The following is a 13,390-nucleotide window of genomic DNA, read 5'->3' as shown; positions in this document are numbered from 1 at the left end:
GGAAGACTGCGATTCTGCTATTATAATTGTGAGAACATCAAGGACGAGTGGGTGCCATATACGGTTCAAGAATGCTACTGTATGAAATGTGTAAACCAGCCACAGGAACTGCACCAAAAATCATAAGATTAAAACATTTTCGTTTTCTGCTAGAAATGGGAGAAAATATAGAGCTCATCTTGCATACAAAGATGCAGGTTAATCTATTCAACCTATTATTCTGCACACTGCATCCCCTTCGGGATCTGGACAGCTGTGCAAAGATGACAATTTAAGTTCTCATTCTCTTGATACAGGCATTTGTGTATAGGGGTGTTATAAATGCCTTATATCATATGATATCCTATATGACCACCATAGATCTCAGATGCTTTTCATATTCTGTTGTACCCAGGCACAGAAAATCTTTGTTTTTTAGGCACGTGCAAACCATTCAGTTTCAAAGTAATCCCATTTATGATGAAATGTGCCATAAGTTAATTTACTAAATAGCTAGCCATCTATGTGTACCCTATTTAGATGACTAGCTGATTAATGGAAACACATCTGCCCAATGTCTATTAGACACAGAATACCTTCTCTGCACCTTCTGCACTAACTGGGTGGAGTCTAAAGCCTTTCTCAAGAAATTCAGCCTCATGCTAACCAAAACCAAACCATATCTGGGAAAAAAAATATATTTAATCTGTGCTCTATCAAAGCCTTTCAGAATGTCTTTGACCTTTATCAGGCTATCTTACATTTGTCCAGCGAAGTTTAAGGGTGCAAAAGTACGAGACTGACACAAAGGTGGCATAGTGGTTGCTATAACATATTTTGTTTTAAAAGAAAAGCAGGGAAAAACTAGTGAACTGGATGCAAATTCCTTTACATCAGAATCTTTCCTATGGCAAAGTGACCCACTCCCTTGTGAACACATCACACATTTTTAATCAGCAGGACAAGTCATCACTGCAATTTGGAAGCAGCCAATTCCCTTCTCCATGTACATGGTATGTTTAGCCTACATACAAAGAGAATTACAACGGTTTTCTTATAAACCGGACAAGTGAAATTGGATGATTTCCTGTGAAACCATTTTATGCAGTGACAACTCAAATGGCTTTAATAAAAAAAAGATTCACACTCCCTTATCTGCATTTCAGCTTTTTTAAACTGCCCTCGCACCTTTCTTGCCCCTTCTCTAATTACAGTAAAAGTTTGGAACCGATAAATTCATTTAATATGAACTTTGAACCCTAACTGATGAACACATAGTCAGCAACAGTTTTTGTTGGACATATTTTGTATGATTTCCCCATATTACCTATTTAATTTCCCTTTATTTGGCCTCTTTGCTTTTTGCATGCGACTTTCGCCACCAACCCTTTCCACATTCTTTCCCTCTAAGTTCCACTTTTTCTGTATGGCTTACCATCATGTGTACAATTTACTTTGTTTAAATAGCATGAACTTTTCAATAACTATTTGACAAAACCTGGATCTCCTTCACCCTGGCTTGGCTACCTTGCTGGATCTTTGAGTCTCTTTGTACCTTCCTGAGGGTGCACATTACATGCATACAAGCACCACTTTTGTTATCTACTCAGTTGAGTCCTTTTGGGAGTGACACTGGGCACCTGTCAGGCTCATTATTGTCCTAAAGAATAGTCATCGTTCCTTTATTGGTGCTCTTCACCACCTTTGCCAGTGCTGCTTAATTATAGTATCGGTACTACCGCCTTAGCCCGTCATAAGGTTTCAATTTGCTCCTGTGCACTCTAACTGCCCCTCTGAACTGGTGCTCATTACGCCACAGACATGTATGAGGACTCCAAACTATTCAGGGGCTGGTCGAAATTGTAAGTCGCTCTATATTTTTTGGAAGTGGGGGATTGACATGCAGCTTATTAGTTCAACCTCCTTATACCTCCCTTTTGTTTATAAGGCTCATATTGGGGGGAGGAGGCCATATGTAAGGGGGGCTTCTTAACTTGTGGCTTTGGTATTGGAGAGGCAGGGCTTGGCCCTTAATGGGCCAAATAGATGGCCATTGTGTAAGATTCCCTGTAATGCTCGTAAATGTGGACAGATTGAACATTTGGTTAGTGTATGGATATGAATTATCAATTTACATGATATTGAGATCCAATTCTAAATGTGATACTCCATATTCCTAGTAATGTCACTGGAAATGAAAACCAGAAGTTAATTACAAATGGAAGATCAAATGTCGATTATGAGATATCCAACTTATAAAAGATATGATCGCGTTCAATAGAAGACCTACTTGGAAAAGCTTATAGCTAGTTGTTGGATCATTACTTTAAATGTAATTAGCAGTTTGCATTTCATATGAAACTATAATTTTCCTTATTTTAAATGAGATTTCATTCTATAATATAACTAGGACAAATGAATAGCGCGGTATAAAAGAGGGTAACATAGCATATATGGATATATGTTCTAAATTTCATTTTTTACCTATAGTTTGCTTGCAGAAGTGTTCCAATAGTTACCATTCACATCATTGGCACTTAATTTCTAATACGCGAGTGCTCTCCAAAATGTACACCAAACGAAAAGTTACTGAGTGGCTCAGCTGAATTTGTTATCGCCCATTTGTAGTATTCAGTAAGTCAAAACATAGTATACTTTTTCTGCTACCTTGAGCTGCTCGTGGGAGGGAAGCTCAAAACATTTGAGCTGCTTATGTTGAAGGACAGAATAAGAACTGCCACATCAACCTCTCTCATCCTAGGAAAACACATACAAACAGATGTTCAAGCGGAAACCGTACCTGCAGATCTTGAAAATGATTAATCCAAACCACTTCTGCAGATCAGTTATCTTGCAAATATGGTGGGGCTCTTCTAGTATCACACTATTCCATAAAGTCTTAACATTATTAGCGACAAGGACTCCCATTGAACGTGTGGTATCGGACAAACAATGTTGGTGTCAGGAGGGAAGCTCAAAACATTTGAGCTGCTTATGTTGAAGGACCGAATAAGAACTGCCACATCAACCTCTCTCATCCTAGGAAAACACATACAAACAGATTTTGAAGCGGAAACCGTACCTGCAGATCTTGAAAATGATTAATCCAAACCACTTCTCCAGATTAGTTATATTGTAAATATGGTGGGGCTCAATCACACTATTCCATAAAGCCTTAACATTATTAGCGACCAAGGACTCCCATTGAACGTGTGGTATCGGACAAACCATGTTGGTGTCCGATTCTTTGGGCCCCTTCAGAAGAACTTTTACTGTTTTTCAGGCTACCACTCTTCAACTGTTCTTGCCATGTTTCATTTCTGTTTTTGCATTAAAAAGTACAGTTAAAATGGGGCTATGAAATGCTCTTAAATTGCTGAAATTAGTTTTACTCTTCCTATCGTTGATGTGGACCTTTTTGTTCTGACATTGCTTTATGCATGCATGTCTGATGTGTATCTGAGAGTGAACTGCAATCTTGTTGGTGCATGTGTCAACGTGCATTAGCTGGCCTCTGCTTGCCACACTAAAATCATCTTGCGGTTGTACTTTGGGCTGTGTGTACAGATGAAATTCCAATTGTCAACTTGATACAATGATCTTCTGTATGATAGTTCATCAAGGTGATTTCATTTAATGATTAACACTTTTCACCAATTGAATCCTTATCACTAAATATGGAAGCTGCTGATAATGGCCACATCAGTATCACTTTGTGCTGTTTAGAACCGCAATAATGAATGCAATAAATGGTTTTTTAGCATCATTTTGGCCACCTAGTTGGCTTTTGGCCTTATGCGAATGGGTTGTTTGGCGAACCAACGGAAGTTAATTTGTTGCAAGAGACCCATTCTCAAGGATGTTTAGGAAGGAACATGATCACTAATGATTGAACACTGGAATGTTGACGCTACTGGAAGAGCAGACTGAGGTCGTTTGTATTATGTACTTGTATTTTTCCTACTCCCTTTTCCCAATTGTTCATTATGGTTTTATCCACTTTGCTCCCAAGCTTGTGCCAGTCTCACCTAATCTGTGTTCTAGTGTCAGCAAATGTTCACTGATTAATGTTTAGTGAGCACAAAAGTCAATTTGAAGGGTAGAGAATTCAAAGATTTGGCAAGATGGTCAGTTAATTATTGGTAATCGATTAGATTGCATCCTATGAAAGGAAAGGATTCATCACACCATCAAGTTGATCATTAATTTTGTAATTCCAGTTCTTTTGTTTCTATTGCAGCAACTTATCCTTTAGAGAGCAAAGGAGTTTAAAGGTTTGATGAATGCCACTTTGTTTGACTGTCCTCTATGCTTTCCGTCATGGGAATGTGTCTAAAATAAGGCTGCATGATTCTTTGTGGTGGACAAGATCTTATTTGTGGAGATTACTTTGTTAAAAAATCCAAAATAGGCTGAAAAACGAAGGCACATGGTGTCCTGGTTTTCAATTCAGTCTCGCATTTACAATCTGTGACTTCTATTGATTTTCTGCTGTGGCACTTGCAGAACTTTGATCTAGTGTTCATAGATACCACTTCTGAGCAATGTTTTTGCCATGCACATTCGTGAAAAAAAGTTAAATGCTCTATTAAATAGGCATGTGGGGATTTTGGGGCTGCAGAAAGGGTTTGAAACCTCATTTAAACAGTAACTTCAATTCAAAGGGATTGGTTCCTCCAACGTATTCCACATCTATGACAGGTAATCGCCACAGCTGTGCTGCTTTGGAAATTTTTTGGCGTCTGCGTCCTACGTCGATACGCTGTCCTCGAGGGCCTACGTCACCAGATGTTATAAGTAGGACGCACAACGCCCGTAGCCTCAGTTCCGTTTTTTCCGCGCATGTGTTCGCTTCGGAGAGCTCGGCGCACCTCTGTTCTTCTGAGTTATTCCATCGGTTCTTCAAACCTGTTTGTGAAGATTTCCTGATGTCTTCGTCTTCTACCCCACGGCCGGGTTTCAAGAAGTGTTGGGACTGCGGTTCCAATATGTCACTGACGGACCCGCACGACGCCTGCCTCTGGTGCCTCAGTGAGGACCACGCTATGGACGATTGTGACGAGTGCCAGTCGTTGACATCGAAGGCCTTGTGGAAGCGTAAGAAGCTTTCTGTCGCTAGGGCGTCCAAGCCCTGAAAGTCGAAATCCACTGGGCTTTCGACCGACGATTCGAGGGGCGACTCTCTGCATCGTCGGCGTAAGTCCCAGGGGTCTTGGTCCCAGAGTGGGTCCCGCCATTCCTCTGCCTCTTCGAGGCACTCACGGAAGCGTTGTCACCATTCGCCTTCCTCATCCGAGGACTCCGCCCGTTGGCGGGTTGCTTGTCCCAACAAGCATTCCACTCCTGCGGAATGTGATTCATTTCGTAAGGAGATGGTGATTTTTCAGTCGCAGGGCCCAGTTCTGTCCGCGCCGCCGAAAGACACTGGCAGCGAATGTGTTACAGCCTCGAGCGGTCGGCACGATCACCGGGAACCTTCGAGGTCCCGGTCGGACAAGGTGGATCTCTCTAGCCATTCCTGCTCCAGGTCCCGGTCCTCGACGCCCTTGAGACCGGTAGAGCCTGTGAGGTCTTTGAAGAAGATGTCGACTCCTTCGGCGCCAAGGCCGTCGAAGGACTCTCTCGAGACTCCGCCTTCGAGGAATCCATTGATGCCATTGGCACAGAGGCCATCTAAGGACATGCTCGGGGCACCGCCCTCGAGGCCTGTGTCGAAGCCATCAGTGCCCTGCTCGACGTTGACACCCTCGCCGCCTTTCGAGGAGGCTTTATCAGAGGTGCCGCGGAGTCCGGTGGAAACCCCGAGGAAGGCTCTGGCCAAGTCGAAAAACGTGGTTGTGCCTTTTTCTGTGCCCTAATCCAGGGATTTATTCCAGCCTCTTGCTTATATTTCTGAGGTGGATGAAGGGTCTGAGGAAGGTTTGGTTCCTGATGAGGTTCCTGACGACCTCTTATCTGGTCATAGCCAGTTGGAAGACCTGCGTCAGTCTTTGCACGATGCCAGTGGTCTGGACACCTCTATGGAGGTTGTTAGGTAGCCCTCATGTCAAGGGTGACTGAGTACTTGGGGTGGTCTGCGCCACCAGTGGATTTTCTGCAGGATGACCTGACAGATATTTTGGACCAAGGTCCACCAACTGGCCTTGCAAAGAAGGGTGGCAGCGGCTTGGACTGCTCCGGAGAGTCTCCAGGCAGTGAGCAAGTCTTTGCTGAAAAAATACCGTCCAGCCAGTAGTGACCCCTGCTACTTGACCACGCACCCCACTCCGGAGAGTTTGGTGGTGCAGGCGGCTACGGCCCCAGCAAAGCAGGCGTCGTACCGTACAAGCGTTTTGATGGCTGGGCGAAGAAAGTGTTTTCTTCAGGGGGTATGGCTTTACAGGCAGCCAACTCTGTGTGTGCCTTAGCACGTTTCACTCAGTCTGTGGAAATGCGGCTGAACATATTCCCGAAGGGGAGGAACGGGATGGCTTTCTTGCTCTTGTTCAGGATGGCAAGGATGCCATGTGTGAATCCGTTCAGTCGGGTCTGGACCTGGCAGATTGTGTCAGCCGGTCCATGGCGGCGAGCACCGTAATGCGCAGATTTGCGTGGTTGCGGAAGTCGGGGTTTGCTCCTGATGTACAAGCCCGGCTTCTCAACATGCTCTTTGATGGAGAACATCTTTTTGGCAGCAAGGCTGACGAGAGCCTTGAGAGGTTGCAGACCTCCAAAGCTGCAGCGAGTCGTTGAGCGCTGCAGTTTGCCAACCTCTGCCTTTTCATCCTAGGGGACAGCAATGGAGGGGAGGTTCCTTTCGATACTACTCTTCCTTTGGTAGATCGAGAGGAGCTGCAAGTCAAAGGGGCCACCGTAGGAGTACCAGAGGTGGAAAACAAGGTACTCGAGGTGCCAAGGCTGCCCGGGCAGTTGCCTCTTTACCCTCAGGCAATGCTGCAACTGCTTCAGCTCAGTCATGAGGCCATGTCCCATGGTTCGCCGGTTGGGGGAAGGCTGGCGCAGCATCTTGTAGAATGGCGTGCCATTACTTCAGATGTGTGGGTTCTGGAGATCATAGCCCACGGCTACTGTCTTCCTTTACGGCAGAGGCCTCATGACAATCCACCAGGGAATGTCTCTTTGAAGAGTCCGGATCCGCTCCTTGCGCAGGAAATCAAATCCCTGCTGGAGAAAGGCGCCATAGAACTGGTGTCTGTCGCGGAGAGGAACAAGGGATGGTATTCCCTTTATTTTTTTTAATCCCAAAGAAAGACGGGGGATTGAGACCCATCATGGACTTGCGTGGTTTGAACAAGCTCCTCAGGAAGGACAAGTTCAAGATGGTTCCTCTCAAGTCCTCCAGGCCCTTCAACTTCAGGACTGGTTGGGGTCTCTCGACCTCTTGGACGCTTATTTTCATGTGCCGATTCATCCCAAGCACAAGAAGTAGCTGAGGTTTGCGGTTGGCGACTCGCATTTTCAGTTTCGGGTCATGCCGTTCGGATTGACCTCCACCCCGAGGGTCTTCACCAAGCTCATGGTGATGGTGGCAGTGTATCTCAGAAAAGGGGGATTCACGTCTACCCCATACCTAGACGATTGTTGATCAGGGCGCGCTCTCCCGAGCATGTCCTGGATAATCTGTCAGTCACCTGTCACTCCCTTCACAAGCTGGGCTTCTCCCTCAACTTAAAGAAGTCCCACTTGACACCTACCCAGCGGCTCCAGTGCATCTGGGCAGTGCTCGACACATCTCTGGAGCAGTGTTCGCCTCCCCAGGTGAGGGCTCATCACATTCTGCAGATGGTGCACAAGTTTCAATATGCCCAGAGTCTCCCGGCGTTCGAGTTCTTGAGGTTACTCGGCCTCATGGCATCCTGCATTCTTCTAGTGCTAGAGGCCAGGTTGCGGATGAGATCTCTGCAATGGGCTCTCATGCTCCAGTGATAAGTCCTCTGGCAGGATGTCGGACCCCGTTCAGGTGCTGCCCTCAGTTGCCCAGGATCTTCTGTGGTCAGCCGCTGAAGGCAATCTGTTGAAGGGGGGGTGGCTCCATTTTGGCTACCCTGGTGATGACGCGTCCCTCACGGGATGGGGAGCTCATGCCAACGAGTTGACAGTCCAGACTCCATATCAATCTGTTGGAGCTGAGGGCCATCAGGCTAGCCCTGAAGGCTTTTCTGCCTTCTGTACGAGGGAAGAATTTCCTGATCCTGACGGACAACACAGTGGCCATGCACTACCGCAACAAAAGGGGGGGCAGGGTCTCTCCCTCTGTGCAGAGAGGCGATGCAGCTCTGGTTCTGGGCCATCCAGCAGGAAATTTCGATCTCGGCAGTTCATCTGGCCGGAGACGAAAACGTGGCGGCAGACGCTGTGAGCAGGCAAAGCACGGTCTCTCATGAGTGGGAGCTGGCTCAGGAGATTCTCCTGGAGATCTTCGCCCTTTGGGGGACCCCACAAGTGGATCTCTTTGCCACCAGTGTCAACCGGAAGTGCGAAAGGTTCTGCTCGTGGGAATTTCCTCCAAGAGGAGGCTTGGGGGACGCGTTAGTAGTGGAGTGGTCCTTCCCACTGCTGTACGAGTTTCCTCCAGTCCCCGTCTTTCCGCAAGTGCTGCGGCGGTTAGAGGTTCGGTTCCCGGATGATCCTCATTGCTCCGGCATGGGCCAGGAGGAAGTGGTATACAGACCTTCTAGACATGTCCATCTGCCCGCCACACCTTCTTAACTACCGAGACGATCTGCTCTCACGGGAGGGGGGGTGGTCAGGTTCTCCATCCAGAGGTCAAGTCCCTCAACCTTCATGCTTGGCTTCTGGAAGGTTGAGGTATAAGGATTGGGACCTTCCTGAAGACGTGATGGAGGTGTTGCTTTCGGCCAGAAGGTCTGCAACGAAGTCCCTGTACTGTTGCCGTTGGAGAAAGTTTTGCGACTGGTGCAGGGTTAAGAATGTGGATCTTTTTTCATGTGCCATTCCTGTGGTTCTGTCTTTTTTGCTTTCGTTGGCCCACAAGGGCCTGCAAGTGGGTACCATTAAAGGTTACCTGGCGGCGCTGTCCATATTTAAGCGCTCGTCTGAGGAGTGTTCTTATTTTAAGATTCCTTTTTGATTTCTCAGTTTCTCAAAGGGCTCACTAATGTGTTCCCACCGTCACCTTTCCAGGTGCCCTGTTGGGATTTGAACCTGGTTCTAAAATTCCTAATGGGAGCTCCGTTTGAGCCTTTACATTCTTGTCCTTTGAGACTGCTGACCTTAAACTGTATTTTTAGTTGCGGTCACTTCCGCTCGCAGAGTGAGTGAGTTGCAGGCACTTTCCGTTAAGCCACCCTTCAGTGTTCCATAAGGACAGGGTTGTCCTTAGGGTTCGTCCCTCTTTTCTTCCGAAAGTTGTGACGGAATTTCATTTAATCCAGAAGGTTGTTCTTCTGGCCTTCTATCTTCCTCTGCATCTTGGTAAGGAAGAGGAGAGGCTCCATAGGTTGGATCCTAGGAGAGCTTTAAGTTTCTACATCTCACACATGTCCCAGGTCAGAGTGGACGACAAACTCTTTGTAGGATGCTGGAAGGCGTTTGGGACAAGCTGTTACTAAGCAGACTTTGTCTACTAGATGGATTATCTTAACAATTTCTGAATGTTACTGCTTGGCGGGTAAGGACCCTCCGGTAGGCTTAGGGGCCCATTCTACTAGAGGTGTGGCTGCTTCTACTGCTTTGCAGAGGGGTGTTCCCATTCGTAACATTTGTGAAGCAGCCACATGGGCCTTTGTCCATACTTTTGTCAAACACTTCTCCTTGGATTCTATCCATGGGCAAGATTTGGCATTTGGCAAGGCGGTCCACTAGTCTGCAATTTAATTAAGCATTCTAAAATTCTAAATTCTTTCCCACCTCCTTACGTTGGTACTGCTTTGGGAGTCTTGTCATAGATGTTGAATATGTCGGAGGAACCAATCCCTTTGAAGAACAAGTTACTTTCTTACCTGGTAACGTTCTTTCGATGGGATGTTCCGACGACTTATTCCACATTGCTCCCTCCCTACCTGCCACTCTACAGAATTTCTTATCCGATTGCAGCTTTCGTTTCCGCAAGGCTTTCTGTAGTCATTCTGGCAGAAGATTGATGCCACACGTTCTGGGAAAAAAATACAACTGAGGCTACGGCGTCCTGCGTCCTACTTATAACATCCGGTGACGTTTGCTCGACAGAGGCCCTCGAACAGCGTATCGAAGTCATCGACGCAGACGCCGAACATTTTCCGAAGCGGCACAGCTGTGGTGATTACCTGTCATAGATGTGCAATATGTTGTCGGAACATCCCAATCGAAAGAACGTTACCAGGTAAGAAAGTAACTTGTTCTACTCTTTTTCTCACAAGGGTGCATGATTTTTGTGTGGTGTCCACTGCAATTAAAGTGAAGCACATGGAGTTTTCTTGGCATGGGGTTGAAGACTACCAGGCCGTTATCTGTCTGTTAGTCTGGGCCAAAAAGGCCCCAGTATCTAAATGTTACCATTTGCAGTTGTAAGTGGGTGGGTTAGTCTGTGACCATAGAAGGAAATGTTATTGTCCTCTAAAGTGTACTTTTTTCTTTTTAGGGGATTTTGCCATCCTGCTCACTGCTGGTATGACAGTCAGGCAAGCTCTGCTTTATAATGGACTTTCAGCCATGCTTGCGTATCTCGGCATGATAACAGGCATTCTTATTGGGCACTATGCAGAAAATGTTTCAATGTGGATATTTGCACTTACTGCTGGATTGTTTTTGTACGTAGCTCTTGTTGACATGGTAAGTATGGTATTGTGGACTGCTTAAATACTCTAAATGAAATGGTCTTTTTTATCAAATATCTTGTCACCTGCCTTTAATCACAGACCATATTTATCACTCAAACTCTAGTACACGTTTCTGAGCACCCATGTATTCAGAGAAGACATTTACTTCAATCTATTTTGTATTGGTGCATTTTTTAATTTCTAATCCTAACTTTGGGCTACTACCAAAATATCAAATACTTGGAGATACTGTGAACAGATAACTGATGCCAACTATCCTAATTTCCTATCCTGGTGAGGACATCTTGTGATGTTGTCCACATGCTTTGCCAATAGAAGAGCAGGCCAGAAACGTGTGGCACAAAGATATGATGGACAGAGAAAGGAATATACATTTTGAGCTTGATGATCCACATTAAAGTAAATGTGAGACCCCTGTCCATAAATATCTAGAGAAAAACGATGTGTCTTATGTCAGCTGTCCCAATCTTGGTTGTCGAGTGGGTGAGGGGGCTGTGGGGGGGGGAGATCTACGTCAGTACCTCTATCAACGACATCTGTCATCTACCACCACTAAGATGTCCACAAAACATACGCTGACAACCGTAAAACCGTCCATGTCAAAATTGTCCACGAAAAACCTGGTGACCTTGCTCTCAACAATGAAATCGCCTCCGGCAACAACATTAAACTCTTCCACAACAAAGTCGCAATCTCTCTCGACAGCACTCTTCCATGGAAACAGTCCACCCAGGTGACAAATCGTTCATAGACTACATTGTCGACCACTACACCAAATAAACCTGTAGAAAGGGAAAAAGCTCTTCAGCAGAAAGCAGATCTAGATGGCTGCAAACCATCAGATCCACAGACAACCACTGTACTAAAAACCAGTATTATTGGTTGGGTGGACGTACAGGCAGAGGTATAATCAATTGGGTCACCAGTTTCACCCATCACCTACTCTCCTGTCATGCCTGATGAAATATTACAACATCGGATAGATTCAGACTTTCAACGGGGACAGTCACCGGTCTTTTCAGACTCTGAGGAGTCGGTCGTTCTGGAGGAGCAGGCACAACCAAGGCTGCTGCGACCCGCACAGCCTCCACAAATACACAAGCCTCAGGAGCTTCCAAGGGTACCTTCTACTCCAGCTCTAAGTGTCTTAGGGCGAAGACAACCCCTGGTACAACCAATTCCAATGCCAGGCCAATCCCTACTCAACTCCCAGGTGTTGTCACTTCAGGTATTCTTTGCAGAGTCTGTTGTCACAGCTCAACACAAGGCTACCACCAGCACACCCGATGGCACCACAAGGCGCTTCAGCATTGCTACCAAGGTGGTTCAGGTCACCAAGGAGGTAAACGTCGCCTGTCGCATCAAGGGATTCTAGGAGATCTACTTCTCCCAGTCAACCCCATCGGAAAGCTTTAGCCAAACGCACAATACCTAGGGCTCATAGGTCTCTGTCAACAGCACCAAGATCACTGCCAGGGCACTCCCCATCTCAGGCGGAGGAACATTAAGGTGAGCTTCCATACACAGACCCGATGATCCACATGGACTACTGCAACTACCGGCTCCCCACCAAGAGGTGACGATTGGGATATTGATGACACACCAGTGGACAAGCCTCCTGTGGAAGCGCCTAAGCACTCCCCTCGAGATGAAATGGGGGCGTTCCATGCCATGACCATCAGGGCATGCCAGGAGTTTGGTCTCATTCCGTCCAAAGAGAAAATCAATGGTATCCATTCCCATCCTAGGCCATGTCTGGGAAGAGGGGTCTACTCCGTATGAAACGTCCGTTTACTGAACCAGCCATTAAAGGTAGACCGGAAAAGCAGTTTAAAACTCCAGATTCTACACCGAAGTGTTTCTCTTCTCAATCTACTGCTGAGTTGGTTGTATCGGCGGCAGCAGGAAGAAAAGCAGTCGCAAACACAAAAATGCAGTGCCAACAGGAGTACGAGGGCTGGAAAGTTGACACCTTTTGGATAAAAGGTGTTGACTATCAGGGCTACTACCATCAAGGCGGCAAACTCCCGGACCATAATAGCAGGATACAATAGGGAGATGTGGCATGAAATGGCCCCCAATTCTAGAACACCTGCCAGAAGAGAAAAGAGGCCCTGTCCATTCTAAAGGAAGGTGAACCGTTGGTTCAAACCACAGCATAAATATTGCTGTTGACCCCTACGAACCCGGATTTAAACCGATTAATGGCGTATTGCTAAAGAAGCAAGGAGGGCTCTGTTCCACACTTCTGTCCAGAAGTTCAACATAGTCAGCTACATGCCCGTCAAGGGTGTGTGGTATGTGTTTGGGACTGTGCGCAGGGTCTCTCTTTTCTTTATTTCTTATATATATTTTTTTTTGTCCCCCGCATCCAATATTAAGGAAGCTGGGGACACCCCTGTACCTCTGAAATCCAAAAATACTGAACATGGAGGAGGGGACACCCCTCCTCTGTGTTCAGTGTTTTGAAAAATCGATCTAATGGTACTGACTGAAATCGGTCAAATGTACCATTTTGATCGATACATTTTTTTTCCACCGATCAATATGGCTAATTCCTTATACGCCACCGCATGATCAGAGCGTCTGGATTGGCTAAAGCAGGTCCTCCCAGGCCTGCGACCGTGTTCTGT

General features: G+C 46.3%; 1 protein-coding gene and 1 long non-coding RNA gene across 3 annotated transcripts in view; one reads left to right on the top strand and one right to left on the bottom strand.

The window, feature by feature from the left end:
* The window catches only part of LOC138497279 (uncharacterized), a 291,765-nt gene that overhangs the window by 202,567 nt on the left and 75,808 nt on the right, over positions 1-13,390 (bottom strand). The window lies entirely within an intron of this gene.
* SLC39A6 (solute carrier family 39 member 6) overlaps positions 1-13,390 on the top strand; it is a 254,817-nt gene that overhangs the window by 187,496 nt on the left and 53,931 nt on the right. For both annotated transcript variants that reach the window (XM_069620630.1, XM_069620631.1), the window contains one exon: positions 10,559-10,749. In XM_069620630.1, coding sequence (XP_069476731.1) covers positions 10,559-10,749 — 191 coding nt within the window. The remainder of the gene's footprint in view (positions 1-10,558; positions 10,750-13,390) is intronic.

Source organism: Ambystoma mexicanum, chromosome 5q (assembly GCF_040938575.1).
Source record: "Ambystoma mexicanum isolate Mex_15411 chromosome 5q, UKY_AmexF1_1, whole genome shotgun sequence".
In the NCBI taxonomy this organism is placed as follows: Eukaryota; Metazoa; Chordata; class Amphibia; order Caudata; family Ambystomatidae; genus Ambystoma; species Ambystoma mexicanum.
This window is presented reverse-complemented; position numbering and strand designations above follow the sequence as displayed.